The following is a 17,824-nucleotide window of genomic DNA, read 5'->3' as shown; positions in this document are numbered from 1 at the left end:
AGTGGTTGCATTGGAAACTCATCAGGTTTGCAGGAGGCTGGATCCACCAGATGTCTCCTTGATCCCTACCTTGCATCTGGCATGTGCTGTTTCCAGGTGTCCAGCAAGTCTAGCTAGTTTGATACCTGTGGGTTGAATCACTTTATTTTAGTTTGCTATCCTGGCTGGGTGTGTTTGGTGTGAAGAGATGGCTGTTAGTCTGTGGGAAGGGCACAGCTAAGAAGCCAATTGTCCTTTTATCAGCTTGCTGGCCTCCTTAGAAGCTTCTAGGTCAGCAGGTCCACTCTACGATTTCTCTACAGATGCTGGTGATAAATGGCTGTTTAGATCAAAGTGGTAAAAATATGAGCTGCCTGTACTGTGTGTCTGTGTGCACCATCCTCTGTAGTATAACTGACTGTGTGACAGTGCAATAAACTGGGGACCACCCGCAGTCTGGCTCGACTTCTGTCTACCCTCTCTTTCATAGGAATGTAGCTGCTTTCATTAACATCTTTTCCTAATTGACTTTTTAGAGGTTTTTGCAATCTTCCTGAATTTAGGGAGAGAACATCTACTGGGTTCTTCCCATCCACAAGTCAGTTGCCTTTTTATTTTGCTGTTTTGCTCCATGTTGGTTCTCGATGGCTTTTGCCTGAGCAAGTCCAAAATCTGTTGTCTTCAATGTCTGAGGATTATCCATAGTGTTTGAGGTATGCCTGGTTCTTGATTTTCAACAAGTTCATTGCTACTCTTGCCTTAAAAGAATAGTGGAAATGTCTGCTGTCATCCCTTCTTGTGCTGTCAGGAGGGATTAAATTCTGGGAATTAAGGCACTTGGGCAGTTGATTTCAGACACTTTCATTTGCATGACTTTTGCAAGGAAGCAAAGGAATCTGAATGCTGGAGATTGAAAGTAATCCCTGCACAGAGTTTTCCGGAGACTAGAACAGTTTGGATTGAAAAGGACGTTAAAGGTCATCTTGTTCCAACCTCCTGTCATGGGAAGGGACACCTTCCACTAGACCAGGTTGCTCCAAGCTTCATCCAGCCTGGGCTTGAGCACTTCCGGGGCAGGTCACCCACAGGTTCTTTGGGCAACCAGCCTCACCATTCTCATCCACATCAGTTAATGAGGATACTTAGCTTGCTTTTCAAAATCCCATGGTGTGAATTATTTTTCCTTAGGATGTGATGCAGGAAGACCAAATCAAGTGTGTTTTGTATACGCAGCTGGAAGGGGCTCTGACTGTCGCTGAGGGAGTGGCTGTAACTGCACCCCAGACAGTGTGCTGTGCACTGGATGGTGATGCATGACACTGGTTCAGTCACCATCAGCTGTTCCTCTGGCTCCCAGCATGATGATGGTCCATTTCTATTGCTAAAGCACCAACACCTTGTCCCGCTTTGGGTCTGGGTAGTGGTGGTGGGCTGCTCGCTTGCTGTATAGTTCTGACCTAGTTTTATACTGCTGCCAAAGCAGAGAGATTTAGAAAGGGATGGATGACTGTCATGGTTTGGTTCAGTGAGTTGAGATCTGGTGGATGGGAAAAGGCACTTTTAAGCACAACAGTGTTGATGACTTCAGTCTGGTGGTGACAGGACTTCACACAAACCTTTAAATTTTTCTGTGGAGTTCATTATACTAATGCAGTGTGATTTGTGGCTGTTTGTGGTTGTATGGAAGAAAATGCTTTTTCTGTTCAGGTTTTCTTATATCTGGTACTTGTTCTAAACTCTACTTTCCCAGGGAGGTAGGAAGTGGTGTTCGTACTCTGGAATGTGAGTGTTAGTGCGTGAAGGAGTTTGGAGAACTTTTTAGAGAACTGTAAAGGGAGGCAATATATTCCCACTGAAGCTGCTAAACAGCAGCAGCTTCTGTGAGCCCAGAGGCACGCACATTTTCTGTAAAGGCTGTTTTTAATCCTTCAGTTCCGAGATAAGAGGAGTCCTTCTCTCTTGATAATCGGTGGAATATCCTTGCCATCAGCCTTCTCTCCTAAAATGCCTTGACTAACATGTGGTGCTGGTCTAGACTGCTCTCTTCCTTCCCCTTGCCCTGGGGGTCTTTCTGAGCATCCGTGTTCCACAAGCTCACCATGTGGGACTGACACAATGCAGCTTTTCTTGCTCTTCACCTTCATTTAGTGGTAATTTGAAACTTATTTTTCTTTCATGACTCTTACTGCATATTGTTCTGAAACTGCTCGTTTGGAAGGTTTCTTGGGTGGATATAGTGGACAGAGGGCCACAGGCTATCTCTTCAGCAAGGCAAAACTGGTGTGGGTTGCACTGGGGAGATTTTTCTTCCCCTTCTTCAAACTCAGCCCTTCAGTTTATCAGACAGAAGCTAAAAGGATTGTTTTTCTCCTGTTGCTTCACTGAAATAGGGAGAAGCAGGTTAGCATTGCATGAACTCACCTCTCCAACACTTCCAGTGGTAAGAGGGAAGAAGGATCACAGCTCTTAGCTAGCAGGGTGTTATCTTGTTCCACATTGAAAGGATTATTGGCTAGATAATACACTTTGCATATTTAAGTACTGAGCTGTGAATGAATGCAGTACTAAAGATTAGTTAAGATCCCATTTAAGTTCCATTACTCTTCTCAGAAGAATAAGTCTAGATTTTGTTTTCGCAGTGCTGAGGTTTGCTGCAGAGCACAGGGAAGTCTGGTATTTCAATGTGTATTTCAAGAAAAGCTTGTTTAAGCTTCTCAAGTCAGTGAGAACCAGTATGTTATCTTTTTGGACTCATCTTTCCAGAAAAAGACCCTGAGCTTTAATCTTTGGTGGATCTGAAGCAAGGGTTACCAGGTTGGAGGGTACAAAAATAATTGAAGTGACCTCAGAGGGTTTTGTGGGAGTGCTCTCTGACCCTTACAGGTTCTCCTGCCTGCAAATGTGTTAGTAAGTCCTGTCCTCTACAGGAGAATTCCAGTGCTAGCCTATATATTTTTACGAAGAAACTATCCTTGACTAAAAGACTGAGGCAGCAATTTCAGTGGGGGGCACTCTGCCTCCCAGCTTTTGAAAGTAGTCTAAAACCTTCATCTGTTCCTGAAGGATGTGGGATGAGTGCAGAAAATTAAGGAAAGCACACCTTGTAAGTCACAATAGTGTTGGTCTTAGAGGCTGCTGTAAAATAGAGCAATTTGAGTGGCATCTTAGTTTTCAGTTGAAAGAATCAGTTCTGCAGTCTGAGGATAACTGGCAGACATCTGCTAGTCTTTAAAAAAAAGTTGATATCCAAATTTTCAAATTTATAATTACTTTGGGAGATACAGTTTTAGATCATGTCAGTCTGACCAAACTGCAATTAATTACTGGAATCCTTCAGGTACCATTTTTTATGTTCAAAGTGGAGAGGTGATTTCTGCCACTTAGTGCTATAAAAAGCAAAAGTGCTTTAGTTAATAATGGCTGTAATTAAGAACTTGGAAGTGTTTTCCAGACTTGCTTTTTTCCTCATAAACTTGTGTTCATGTTCCCCAAAGCACCAATGGTACAAGTGTTGGTGTAGCGGATCGTGCAGTAGCAAAGGCTTGCACTGAAAAGCTCTGCTTGCTTCCAAAACTGCTGAAATGCCGGTTCTCTTATGTCAGATCCCTGAGGTCTAACATCCTGGTGTCAATCGTGTTTAAGCTTAGAGTGGTTTTGTGTCTTACTGGCTCTTAAAGCATGTCTGGCATCTTAAGTATCAGTAGAAGCAGAGACTTTGTGAGCCAGGTTTGATTTTTCTGTGCGTGTGACAACCAGGTGATTTTGTCCTGCCTTTGTGCTGTTCTGCTGTGGAGAGGAGATAGGGATTTGTATGATTAACTTTTTTCAAGGAACTCTTCATTGTGAGAGCTACTCAGGCAGAAAGGAGAATGGGATGGTTTGCACTCAGAGTTCTTTCCAAAGGAGCTCCCCAGGAGAATATAGTAAATATTTTGAAATGATGTATGAATATTGGATGTCGCCAGTTTCTCACAGTTGAAAGTATAAATCTTGGGGTTGCTTTGAACTAGCCCTTTTATGTACAGCTGAAAGAAAAGATGTTACTTCTCAAATGGGGAATACGAACATTTCAGTCTGGGGGAGGGGAGTGAGTCCTACCTTTCTCCTTCAGTTGTATGCACCAAACTAATTTTTCTTTAAAATTCTGCTCCTATGTCTTTGTTTTCCCACAGGTGCTTTTTTGCCTTCCTAGTTTGGGCAATTGTGGCAGATGTCAGTGCATTCATTATGTTTTTGCAGTGTGTACATAAATGCAGCTACTCTTGTGCTGTTTGTTCTGTTAATACAGCATAATGTCTAAAGTACCTGTTCGTTTTTTGGTAATTAGGTGTCATCACTCTTGTGATGCAGATTTTAAAATTTCCTGTCAGTTGTGTGAAGTTGTTTATTACAGTGGAAAGGAGTTGACAGTATTTTAGTTTCAAAAGTTTAGACTCTTCTCTGTTAAATGCATTACATCGGTAGTAAACTGACACTCCTTTTCTTTCTCCTTTCAGCCAGATAATGAAATCTCTTCAGACTGCAATCATGTAAGTATTGCTTTGTTTATTCAGTCTCTAGCTATGGCATTTGCACCTCCCATCCCTTGTGAACCTGAGGTATTTTGCATTGTTTGGTGCTTTGCAAAGGCTATTAATCAAGACACATTTGGGTTTCTGGACTGGCCTTTGGAGGAAGAACAGAAGGTGACTTCTTTAACCTAGTATAACCACATTGGTCTTAATGGAGACTTCGGAGTGGAACATATTTAAGAACTTTATAAACTGTTTCTTTATCAGGGGAGGATAGCAGACGTCTTTTCTGTTTCGTAATTGGGGGGTGGTTCCCGTGATTTACTGGGAGCAATGTGATGTGTTCCTTTTGGGAAAGATGTGAGCAGTACTGAATTTAAACTCTTAATTTCAGCTGTTGACACCTTCTGTATTACTTTCACAGCTGCTAAATTCTTAGACTCGCTTGGAAAATGCTGTGGGGGTGTGATATTTAGAGGCAGTTTGAGACACTTGGCTGGTTTTAGAACAGATTTCCTCTCAGCACTGTGTTTAACAGTGAGCAAGCTATTAGCCAGTTTTTGGGCTGTCAAAGTGACTCTTCAAATCCCAGGAGTCTCAAAAAAAAAAAAAGGAGAAAAAAAATTCATTTCTAAGGTTGGTATTAGTTTCTTTTGGTTTTTCTCATTTGTATTCTGTCAGCATATACCATATCAAGATCCTTAATTGCTCAGTTAGCCCTGAACACAGACAGACAAGTGCATGCCTCAATGACAGTCTTGATTTTGGATGCTTGAGAAGCTGTATTTTGCTTTATTATTGGAAGATATATTCCAGAAATGAAACCCGGCCATGCTGTACAGCTAGTAATTTCCAACTGTGTTTATAAATTAACCTTTAGCACTGCCTGACTTCGTTGGCAGCTGTAATTCTCTGTTGTGCAGGGTTGGATCAGATGAAGGGCACAACATGTTTTTGTTTAAGTCTTTTTGAAAAAGAGAAAACTCCAGTAATTAAAATGTATCTGCCTGACATTTAAATGTGCCAGCAAAAATTACCTGAATGAAGAAGAAATTGAGAATTCTAGAAATCAAAGTTGGATCTTTCTTCTGCTGGATTAAGTGATGGCAAATGTTGGGTGGATGTGGATTATGGAAGCCATTCACAAATAGGAGCTGTGGGCAAAGTCTCATTTTCCCAGGCAGAAATTGAAGGGAGGTGATAAAAAACTAGACCACAGAGAGGTTGTCTCATGTCCACGTTTCCTTTGTCTCTCTCTGCAGTACAATTGCTGATCATTCCCTGGAAAATACTGCCTAGTGCTAAAGTCAGGAGTTTTAAGCTGCAAGTTTAACCTTCTTTCTGTTTGTGGGAAGGTTCATTTGGAGAGCATCTCGTTTTGAGACTCTCCAAAGTGTGAGATTACAAATGTAGAGATGTATTCTCATCTTGTGTCCTCATTCTTGTACTTCCAGTTCTGCCTGGGAGAGACCTTACAGCGCTCTTTACAAGGACAGGTTCCCAGTTCATTCACTTTTATCTATTAAACCTCATGTTTACAATTTACTCTCTCTGTAACACCCTAGTTTCCCATCACCTCCTTTTTTAACTTTTCACAGCTCCAAAACCGTAAGAGGTGTGGAAGGTGATGCAGTTATGCTGATTCTGATTTTGATTCTCTGTCTGTGCTTCCACCTTCCTGCAGCGAATGTGAAACTGCTTTCCTTGTGTAGAGCATGTGATTATGTTTTCCCACTGTTTTGTGTACAATTGAAATGTCAAAATAAAAGTTTGACCAAATTTTATCTTTCTGATATTAATTTGTCATGAAGGCAGAGTTTTTAATATGGATTTTTAAAACTTCTTAATCTTTAAGTTAGTGAAAAATGTTTAAATGCAACTTAAGTTCCTAGAAAAACAGATGAGCTAATAGAGCAATCAGGCAACACTTCAGCTATTAATTTGCTGAGGTTTCATGACCCTACCCTGTATTTTCATTTTATGGTGCCTCAGGAGGACAACTGGGATGTGTGTATATATCTGCAGGGTGTGACTTGCCCGAGACTGATTCTTGCACAATGACCCTGTGCATTGAGTCTCGTTCATGAGCTCATTGCTGGCTCCTGGAAGAACAGTTGTCCTTACAGAGGCATTTTGCAGTCTAAGCTCTAATGTATCGTATGCTTAGCAGGAGAGAACCTCCTGTAGGTTTGAAGTATATCTGCATCCAAAAAGTTGTCTGGTCGCAGCCCTCACAGAAGGATCAAGCTGCTTTATCTCCTGCCCTTTTTGGTAGGTTTTTATAAGGTTTTCAGCATGAAATATGCTCATATTGAGGATTTAATTTGTTTAGATCACTTGCATCAGGCAGGCACACCATGGCACAGAAAGGTGTGGTGGGCTAAAGGCGTTGCTAAATATGCAGCAGGTAGCAAGTTAAACCTTTCATTGTTTTATCCTTTCAGTTATGAAATATTCTTCATTTGTTATATTTGCCTTTAATGAGTCAGCTCATGACCTTGCAGAGAGATTTCTGACAGCCTGAATTTGTTCAGTATGTGAAAATTATTGCAGAAATGAAGGGACAAAGTTGTTGTCAAGGAGACTTTTTATTGATCATTGCACTGTAGAAGGATGATGATACAGATTGGATACAAATGATGTTTCATTGTTTTCTGAAGCAAAATGTTTGTTATTCTCTATGGAAGGCTCTTAAACTCCCTTTTTACAAATGCTTTCTCTATAGCTCTTGTGGAACTACAAGCTGAACCTGACTACAGATCCAAAGTTTGAATCCGTGGCCAGAGAAGTCTGCAAGTCCACTATTGCTGAGGTAAGCCAGGAGGAAGGCATGGCTGCTCTTGTGGCATTGAGGCTTTTCCATTTCTATGTGACAGTGAATTAATATGTGAATAGTGATTTGGGGAAGCTCTAGTCTCATATACCTAATTTCTAGCTGTAATTAGTTCAATCTCCTTGCTGAAGAAGCCAGGTACCTTAGTGGTACCAGGCAAAGGGATGGGAGAAAGAAATGCTGAGCTAACAACCCACCAGCTCCTACCAGACCTTTTGTCAGAAATCTGTTGTGAATTGGATTTGTCCCCTCTTTATATCATGTGTTTGACATTTGTAAGAGTAGTGTTGTAGTGGGGGTTCTGCTGAATTTAACGTAAGGCTGGTTTTGGACTGTGTCTTGCTAGCAGAACGCATAAGCACACAGATACCAAATGATAATCAACTTGAGGTTTTTTTCAAGTTTCAAAGGGTGGTTACTCCAAGGAGACTATGTTAGGAACTTCCTTTTTTTAGGTTGCACTAGGAGTTAGTGCTCTGTATCTCAGGCATCCACACACCTTGGTCCAGCTTCAAAGATGACTTGATCAATCGTTTCTTTCCTTGTGCTCATGCTCGAGCTCTTGAGGCTGTGTGCTCATGGGGGAGCTAGCTGAGCTGAGGTCTCTTCCTCTGTTTATGGTGGTTTTCAGCTAGACTTCAGGGAAGCAGTGGAAGCAAGGTTCTCTGCAGCTGTACAGGCTTCAGCTGACTTAATTCAGTCACTAAGCCATGCTTTCAAAAACATTATTTGTATATTTGCCAGTATAATGTGACCTAGCCATAAACTTGCCTTTTAAAAAAACATTGTCTGCTCTGGTGTAAATTGTTTAGTGTAAGGAGAGAACAGAAAAATACTTATTAAAAGAAGGCTAGAAGATGAAGCAGTGGAAGGAAGACAGCTTGCATCAAAGGATTGTGTTGCAGTTGGAGTTTGGTAACTCCCAAAAGCAAGCACTGCCAAATCTGTTGAATCCCGCTTTTTTGCGATCATAGAAGAGATCGTGTTTTTCTGGTTTATGTCATATGGCTGCTGCAGAATTTTTACAACCAAGGCATTCTTGAAAACGCTCTTTTAATAGTCTGTTTAATTACCATTTTTATACAGTGGCAGTCTGGCATTGCTGTAAATGATGCCCTCTAAATCTGGGATATGATGTTTAAAAGCAGTAGGAAGAGTGTACATAATTTTAGAATTTTGCCATTTGATGAGTGGTGTTTAGTTAAAGAAAAAGGTTAGATAAGGAATAATAATCTCATGTTTGATCTTCTGGTGTTTAATACTGAGACAGGTGCATAAACCATTCCACTAACATTTTTTTAAAGGTACTTCTACAAAACTCTTTAAAACAGATATATAGTGGGCATATACTCCTCACATATAGTATCAACCTATTCATATTCCCACTATTAACCTATTCCTTAAATTTCCACTAACAGGTATAGGTGACTTTTTGCTGGTTGAATGAGCTCTGTTTAAAGTATTGCTTTGCACTCAGAACAAAATAAAACTAGAAGAGCAATTCCTAGAAAAAGTCATTTGGGAAATGGTGACTGACCCAACTGGGTATGGGTATGTTCTGAAAAGTGCACCTTTAATTTTATCACCTAAATACAGTTTCAAATTTCAATTTCTTTTCTTCTCAGCTGTTGTGGTTTTTATAAGTTCTGGCAAGAGCTTTAACCTAGAATTATAGTTGGCCACCAGATAACGGTGGTTGCTTCAGAAGTGGCCTGGCAATAACATGATTGCTTGGTCTTTTCTGCAGTTCAGTGGCTCAGGCTGTGGAGCTCTGGGGCTGTTTCCAAAGCCAAACTCTTCCAAAAACAGCATGTTGCCGTTGTGTGCTGGTTTGGCTCACGGTACTTGAGCTGAAGTAGGGCCAAACCAAAGATGCAGCTTTCTCAGAGAGCACTTGCTCAGCTCTGTCCTGTTCACCCTACAAGGGTCCTATGTGTTTTCACTTTGAAATGTATTTTATACCTTATCTGTAACAATTACATTGACCTTAGTAAATGTTTTTCTAGTAGCTATTTAGAGTAAATATAAAATATTTCACCACCCTACATCTGCCTTCAAATAATGATGTTTAAAATGTTGAATTTTTTATTTGTTACACGGAAAGTAATGGTCTCATAAGCTGAGGCAGAGATCTGTTTTATTCATCTAGTCTGACCTGTGTGAGTCTGTCATAGGGTGCCCTGAGTTATTCTTGTTTGAATTAGAATATATCTTCCTAGAGACAGCTCTCCATTTTTTAAAATTTCCAATATAAATATTCCTACTTGGTATTTGAGAACCGATAAAATGGTTTCCTGCCTGTTCCCTTAGCGCTGCCCTTGCTTGTTATCTGAAACTGCCAGAATTATTGATTGCCATAGATCTTCCTTGAGATTGATGAGCCCTTCAGTATTTTTACAGGGACAAATCTTTGATGTAATCAAGTCAGCCCATTGCAAACCTGTATCTATTCCTTGCAAACCTGTCAGCTCTGAACTTAAGCGTCTGCCTGCCAGGAGTTCTTTCTGCAGCGTTATGGCTGCGATTTTCAGTACACTCCTGAGCAGGGGCCACCAGAACTGGGCAAGTATTTCAACATGGGCTTGCCAGGGTTAAAGAGTTGTGTAGTCTTGGTGCTCCTTGGAGCATTGCACTGCTTCTATTGAAAGATTCCTCCAGGGACCATCCTTAACTGATAAGTAACCATGTTTTCCCCTTCCCTTGGAAAGACACTGTCAAAACTGCCTGCATCTTTTACTTCCAGAGGTGGAGGGTTTGGCCTGACTGTCTGCTTCCCTGAGCAGTGCAGGCTGTGATTTATACTGGGGACCTGTCTGTTCTTGTACGCTGCTTTTCCAATCCCTGCACAGCTTTCAGCTTTGGTTAGCAGTGATTTTTACTTTTTTTAGACTACTGAGTAAAATGGTTTTAGTACCAACAATCAGTTCATGCAAGAGCCTCATAGAAAAGAATTTGATGAGGATTTTCCTTTATAATATTTTTCATCTCCCAGCAAGTTATAAACAGTTCCATAAATAGTGTTGACTTTTGAATCAGTCTCACTTCTGACCAAAATCTTATATTGTGTGAGGTCAGGTGGCTAATGGGGGTCTAAGTATGATTTAGAGATGTAATATGCTCAGTGTTCTAAATAAAGGTTTGTCAAACTAGCATTTTTCCTACAAGTCTACTTGATTGCAGGGGTTCAGTGTAATTATAAAAGACGATTATTGAGCAATAGAGTTTATAATCCTCAAGGTCGCTGTGTTTGCTTTTTTTGCATGCTGGCACACATGAGATTTCTCATTTCTGAAATATTTTCAATTATTCTGACTTACTGAAAATCAAACTAAAGCCTAGAGGGTTTCTTTGCTAGCAGATTTTGAAGCTACAGATGCAAGTTTCTTTGAGGATTTTCTTATAAGGTTAAATTGAATAGCTGCAGCCGCTGTAATTTTCTTTTTTTTCTTTCTTTTTTTTTTTTTTTTAACAGATAAAGGAGTGTGCAGATGAACCAGTTGGTAAAGGGTTCCTGGTGTCATGTTTGGTGGATCACAGAGGCAACATCACTGAATACCAGTGCCATCAGTACATCACTAAAATGACAGCCATTATCTTCAGCGATTATCGCTTGATCTGTGGCTTCATGGATGACTGCAAAGCTGACATCAATCTCCTGAAATGTGGCAGCATTCGACCTGGAGAAAAGGTATCCAGAAAACATGTAGGTTGTCAATAGACTTGTAAAAGTCATTCACTTCAGGAAACGGATGTGGAGGCTCTGCAGTAGTATTACTGTCCTGCTTGCAACTGAGAAAATACGTGGTGTATCTCATCTGTCTGAATAGGGTGATGTCCTGATTGTTTGCAGTTCCTTTTTAATAAACATGCATTCGTTTCTCTGAGAGGAACGACTATGCAGAGACTTTCATTTGTCTTTCCACACACCACTACAGGTGATCTGGCAGGTAGTTGTCTCTTTGATGAGGTACTCTCAAGCTTGACTCAGTACAGTGAATCCAAACAATAGATTTAAGCATGCCTATTGCCTGGCTTATTTCACAGTCTGGTTGGGTCTGGCAGGAAGGTTATCAAGGTGATGATGCCTGTGCTATAACCCTTTCTGCTTTCTCAGGCTCTAGTTGATAGACTGGATCAACACCATTTATCTGTTTGCTTCTCCTTTCCTCTGCCCCTAAAAAATCAGTTGAAGGGCACAGGGTATGTGGTGTCACATTTTAGTAGTTCAGACTTGCCAATACTGTCCTGGTTTTACTAAATCGGTGTTCTTTTGCTATGTGAGACTTAAGCAGAAGTTGATGCAATGAACAGTTTATAGTGACTAGATGTGGGGTTGTTTTCAAGGGATTGTCTTTCCCTGCCTGCTTCAGCATAGCTAAGGCAGGCAGCAGTTACGTAGTGCTGCAGGAATGAGTGACTTTTCTCTAAGTTTTTATGTTTAGGGTTAAAGTTAAAATTAGCCTATCAACTTTTTACAGTGTTTTTTGAATTACAGCTTTTATGCTTATAACAGTCTCATAAATGAGCTGTTAATGAAAGGGTTTGCAATAAGATACACAGTTTTTGGTTAAAAAAGAAGCTTTCCTAGTTGTTTGAGATATTCACAGCTATAAGCAGCTAGTGTGTTAAATTTAAGTTCTAGTGTATTCCAGAAGACTTAGCTGAGCCACAGAAAGTACAAAAATGAGGACTCATTTCTGGAAACAAGAACAAAAGCAACCGTAGAAGTGGGAGGAACTTGGATGCACTATAGGTTCAGACTGCTAACAGCTGAGTAACTTGCTTTCTCCATAAAGTAAAGGCTCTCTTGTAATACTGGGCTGAAAGACCTCATGAAATGAGAATGAAAAACTGCTTTTAACAATCAGTATAGAATCAGAAGTGTAACATGCATCCTGTGTGTCAGGTCTGCATATTACCTGTGGCTTGACCAAATTTAAATAAAGTCAAATATTTACGGTAGCACTGAAGGGATGCAGCAGAGGGGATTTTGTAAGCATAAACCAAATCTCATATGGTAGGAGTGAAGCCAATGTGGGCAGGCCTGTGTGTGTGTAACTGTGCACAACCTGCCATGTTGATCGGTTCAGGCGGGTGAAGGGGGAGGATGGCTGGGCTGCTGAGGTCACAAGGCACCAAAGAGAGGGAAACTTTGGGTCACCAAGTTTCTGTGGGCTAGCAAAGTGGTCACTAACCAAACTTCCATGGGTTTTACTATGGCTTAGGCATATTCCTCGCTTTCTTGGTACCCAACCCAGAATATTGTGCCTTGGTTTGTGAAAGCGTTGCAGCCTGTCATATATCTTTTGTTATGCTGTCATCCTTGGCACTTGGAGCAACTGAAGTACCCTATACTGCTATGGAAACAGCTATAAATGGCTATGCAAGCATTTCTTTTGTCAGTGTTCTGTTCTATCCCTTTGCTGCTTCAGAGAAATCTAATTTGCTCCCATCAGATGCTGGTTAAGGTTTTATTTCCGTGCTGTAGCTCCTGAGAGCTTACCTGTAGAGAAACAGTCATTACCTTTTTGTATGACTGAAGGTAACTGTGAATTTAATAAATAGGACCTGGACACCTGAGGAGGAAGATGGGGGAAGAGGTTCTTTCTCTCTTTTTTTATGGAAATAAGCACAGCTAGACCATGAACTCCATCTACATCAGGCAGCTAGTAGATTGCAGTATGATAGCTTCATCAGAGTAACTGGGATAAGCTGGCATTTTTAACTGTGAAAGGCACTTAAGTTGATCATCTGGAATTACACTGCCCTTTGAAGCTTCTCTGCTAGCTAACCACGTTCCTTTTCTATACTTCCTTTTGTTTCAACTTGCTCAATAGTTCCTAATTGAATTCTGTTCTTGCTGAGTGTGTTGCTTCTGATGTGGTGGTTTCTGTGCTTTCTTTTCACACATTTGTAGTTGGGTTTCTGCTTTGTAAGAGCAGTAAAGTTCAGCTTAGAAGTCTTGATCTGACCCTAGACTTCATTTTGCTGTATGTAGCAGAAAGGCTGTAGATGTGTCATGTGAAAGCATTAGGTTTTCTAACATGCCTGTGTTGTGGAGGTGTGGGGGGGGGGGGGTGTCTTTGTCTTTTTCCAGCTAGTGGAGAAACATTTAAAAGTAATTTCAGTCACCTCTCCAGTTGGATGTTGTGTTTCATAATGAATTTGGTCTCCTGGTATTTAAAAGTTGTTTTATCTTCATGCAATAGGGATCTAATTTGAAATTGAAATGGGTAATTGCAGTGGAGCTTTTCTTCAGCTGCTGACTGAAATGAGCTATTTTCCTAATCCTGGTTGGGTCCAGGATTGTATCAAACTCTAGCGGGTAGTGTCTAGTTGCCAGGGTGCTATTTGGCTATGATGTCCAAGCTGTAGTTGATTATTTGCCATAATGAAGGCTGCATAAGTGTCAATTGCACATCTCTTGCAGTACTTTATCAGATAACAGTATTTTTCCTAAAGGAAGACACCTTAAAACACCATTGTTTTCTTGGTTTTGTTTTTGTTTTTTACCTCTAAATGCTTCCAGTACAGTTGCTCTCTTTCCTTAGTTTCACAAAAGTACTGGACACAGGAGAAACTGAGTCTAAATGGGAAGAGATTATAACATTCAGCTCAGTCTTTGTTTACTCAGTGTACTAGTATAGCAGCGTATGTGTAGTATTATGCAGTGTCCTATCATCTGAAGTATTGGGAATTAGCTAATCTGAGAGGCATCCCAGCATCCCTGGTGTGTGGGTTAGCCAGGTGGAAACCTGAACTGGAGCTCCCAGTTGATCTGCTGACTGGTTTTCCATAGCCTGGCTGCTCTGGCTCCAGCAGGTTTCCACAATTGTCCAGTGCAGGGTGCTGTGCTGATGAGACAGGTTATATTTTACCCTTCTGCCTGCTGCTTCTTTTTACTCTTCATTCTCTTTTGATCACTTTTCTAGCTTCTCTCTGATAGGCTGCAGCTGGAACAGATGTGTACTTGAGGCATGTCAGGTTTCAGACAGGATAATATCCTTTCCGGGAAACTTCTGATAAATGACCAAAAAAACCCCAATAGTTGCAAAGCCTAAGCTATACTGGGGGGAAAGTAAAATGTCTAATGGAAAATGAATAGTAAACCCAATGTTTTTAAAATTCTGTTTTGGCCTAAAGCTGCATGCCTGGAGTTTGAATTTTAGTCATAGGATTAAAATCTCGCAGAGTGTTGTGCTGAAGGGGATTTGCTTGGGCACATTTAGAACTAAGTTCCATTCCTCTGTGGCTCAAAGTGCTGTGGGACAGTACTGGAAAGCTACTTGTATCCTTTGTGGATCTAGGTATATCCTTTAATAAAGCTATGAAGAGTTTCAAGATTCTCCAGACTAGGTAATTATCTAGTATGTTTTACAGATATTTGCAATACTTTCAGTTAAAATCCTCCATTTAAAGCTTGATAGTGGTGGTGAAGCTATGTTCCAAGAACCATATATGGTTTTTATATTTAATCTCTTGTATTTCAGTGTGTTGCTACAGAGAAATGAGGCCTAGACTTTGTCAACAGGCAGCTGTTTTGCACTAGTCCTGACTTTTGGAGTGAACTTAGAGGTTTTCAACTGCTATGGAGGTTTTCTGACAATGGGTGCTGGATAGAGGAAATCTTTTTTTGGGATTCATTCCACAGCAGAGCTGCAGCAGGTATTTCCCCCTTGCACACACCAGGTAGCTGGTGCTGGAGCAGGACTGGGAGAGCTCCTGCTGTGGGATGATGACCCTTGACTTTGGTGCCTCTGAAGCTGAGCTGACCGTGCGGGACTGTTGGCACATGGAATGCAGGTGGGAACAGGCAGCTGTTGTGGTGTAGAGCTGGGTAGTGATGCAGGTACCACCAGTGTGTGTCAAAATTGTGCTGCCATCCTCGGAAGGAGCCTTCACTGCCAGCTGCTTTAGAACAGGATGGTTGAGTGCAGCTGTACACACATTTGTTTTCGCTTCCAGTCTGCAATAAGAGATTGTACAATATTAAATACAGTAGGTGTTACGCTGTAATTAAAACTTGAAGTGATATTTCTCTAAACCATGTTTGTAGAGTCCCATGCTCTGTTTGGCAGTAGTGTGGGTGCCTTCGTGCGCTTTTGAGGAAATGAAGTCAGGCTCTCCTTAAAATTGCTGAACTAGTCAGCACTAGCACTGTAGGGACCTGATCTGCCTGAAAATGAACCCCAGATTAGGCCAGTAAATCTTCCAAACAGTGTCATGTGGGGACAGGAACATTAAGGGTACCACAAGGAGGCGTGTAAATGCTTGATAGTTGGAGGAAAGGGCATGTTTCAGGAGCCAGATGGGTTCGTTTGTGTGTTTCTGTTGAGTCTGCCATGTTTCAATATTGCTCTAACACAGGGCAGCAGAGTAGCCAGCACTTCAGGATGATCTGCCCAAATGTGAAAACACTATTAGCAAAGAAATGCAATAAATGAGCCATTTCATGTTGTATCCCTAAAGTGTAACAGCAAACGTTCAACATCCAGCATATGGAAACCTGCTTTCCAGATTTCCTATTAAAAATAGGGTTTACTTACATATGTAATATGACACTGACCAGGAATCTAAACCCACACTGCAATAAACCAGGAAACTTCTGATTTTCCTAGCAGGAAAAGCTTGCCTTGTGCCCTCCTTGCTGGCTTGCAAAGGAAAGCTGCAGGTGAGTGAAAATAACCTTGGTCTGCCTTGCCTCCCAGCTGCAACTTGACTTGGGCAGGAGCAAAAATGTGCCGGAGGAGCTTAAAATGGTTGTTTTCAATCATTCACACGTGACATCTTCTCAGCTGTAATTGCTACCTGTGACTGACCATGAGGGTTTGCAGAACAGTGTTTGTTTTTGATGTGGTTATGGATAAATGGCAATTTTAAGTGATGTGGCAAATGTACTTCTAAGTAGTATTCCTCAGAATCCAGATTTGAGGTTCAGTCCTAAAGGGACTGTTGATGTATAATTATATTTCTTCAAAGATACCTACTCAGCATATGGAATTGGCCAGTTCTCACTCAAAGAAAGGAGCAAACCAAAAAAAGGAATTTTGGGGAGTGTGGGTTTTGGGTTTTCTGCTTTCGTTTGATTTTTGGTTTGGGTTTTTTTTTGGTAGGGGAAAACTTCTTTTAGCCCTTTTAAACTGATGATGTTTCTGGGTTGTGTTTACAAGTTAACAAGTAATCAACCAAATTCTGCCTGTGCTCCAAGTGTAGCAGAATTAAGACAGGAATCGAAGGCTGCCTGTGTAAGGAGACATGTCAGAAGAAAAAGATTTGGGAGAGTTGCATGGCTTTGAGTAGTCATGGACATGTTTTATGGAGACTGCTCTCTTACTCATGCTCCTGTAACAGCAGTGGATGATCTGCTTGACAGAGCAAGCTGAAGGGATGGCTCCTAAATGGTGACTGCAAATGCCAGGCTGGGTGATTCAGCTGAATGTGAACGTGCATGCCTTGTTGCATACTCAGACAGCCTAAGTTTAGTGGCAATATCCTTTCGCAGCAGAGCAGCATAAATTAAGGTGGCCTTCACATGAAAACCTTGCAGCAGCCTTGAGAAGTCTATACCAGTAGAGTCCATTTGGGGACCCAGACCTTCTACAGAGATAGAGAGCACGGTTCTCTTTCTAAGCACATAAAGAGGATATAGGAAACTAAGTGGAGCTTTGCTGAGCTTTGTCCTGCCTCTTCCAGGCTTTCAAACAAAGCACGGGCTTTCTATGTTCAGTGGCAGTTGCTGCTCACAGTCCAAGGTTGTCTCCAGGCCTGCAGAACAGTGGATGTGGTGCACAGCACTGGGCCAGAACTGCTTTGTCCGAGACCTCTGTCTACTGTTGAATGCTTTGCAATTTTTTATTCTCTTGGTAAGGGAATTAGCATTCAGAAGCCTACATTAGTCAAAGCTCCTTTGTGGCCTTTTTTGCATCATGAATTTTCACCACCCAAACTGAAGGCATGACAAAACTATGATTTTTCTCTCTCCAAGTATCTTCTTAATGTGATGCTGTTCCTTGCTGTTGCCATGGTGCCAAGAAAGCTGTGTCAGATTAAAGATAATTTGGCTGTTTTGGTAAACTGCTCTGAGCAGTGTGACTAAGTAGTGATAATCTCATTAAGTCACATTAAAACAAGCCCAGAGCATTGGAGGGAGGGATTTCATGGTGACTGTCAGTGGGATGGTGATGTATGAAGTGTGGTCAGTACAGGTCTTAATTGTTGCCTCCTCTGAATTTAAATGTGGTTTAGGCTAAATGTTGGGAAGTCTATATGTAGACAATTTGTTGCTTAATTAATGTGGTACTTAGCCAGAATCACAGATCACTTGATTATGTAAAAGCTTGGTTACAGATGTCTTGTTCTCCTATAGGATGCTCACTCGCAAGGAGAGGTGGTGGCATGCCTGGAAAAAGGCCTGGTAAAAGAGGCAGAGGAGACTGATCCTCGAATCCAGGTTTCTGATCAGTGTAAGAAGGCAATTCTTCGTGTAGCTGAACTCTCTTCC

At 41.2% G+C, this 17,824-nt stretch overlaps 1 protein-coding gene across 1 annotated transcript in view; it reads left to right on the top strand.

Annotated features, from left to right (window-relative positions):
• Positions 1 to 4,434: 4,434 nt before the first annotated feature.
• GLG1 (golgi glycoprotein 1) overlaps positions 4,435 to 17,824 on the top strand; it is a 46,025-nt gene continuing 32,635 nt past the window's right edge. The window contains exons 1-4 of the mRNA XM_017740992.1: positions 4,435 to 4,508; positions 7,216 to 7,302; positions 10,796 to 11,011; positions 17,690 to 17,818. Of these exons, the coding sequence (XP_017596481.1) occupies positions 10,904 to 11,011; positions 17,690 to 17,818 (237 nt within the window). The 5' untranslated portion in view covers positions 4,435 to 4,508; positions 7,216 to 7,302; positions 10,796 to 10,903. The remainder of the gene's footprint in view (positions 4,509 to 7,215; positions 7,303 to 10,795; positions 11,012 to 17,689; positions 17,819 to 17,824) is intronic.

This window comes from Corvus brachyrhynchos, unplaced genomic scaffold (assembly GCF_000691975.1).
Source record: "Corvus brachyrhynchos isolate BGI_N302 unplaced genomic scaffold, ASM69197v1 scaffold26, whole genome shotgun sequence".
NCBI lineage: Eukaryota > Metazoa > Chordata > Aves > Passeriformes > Corvidae > Corvus > Corvus brachyrhynchos.
This window is presented reverse-complemented; position numbering and strand designations above follow the sequence as displayed.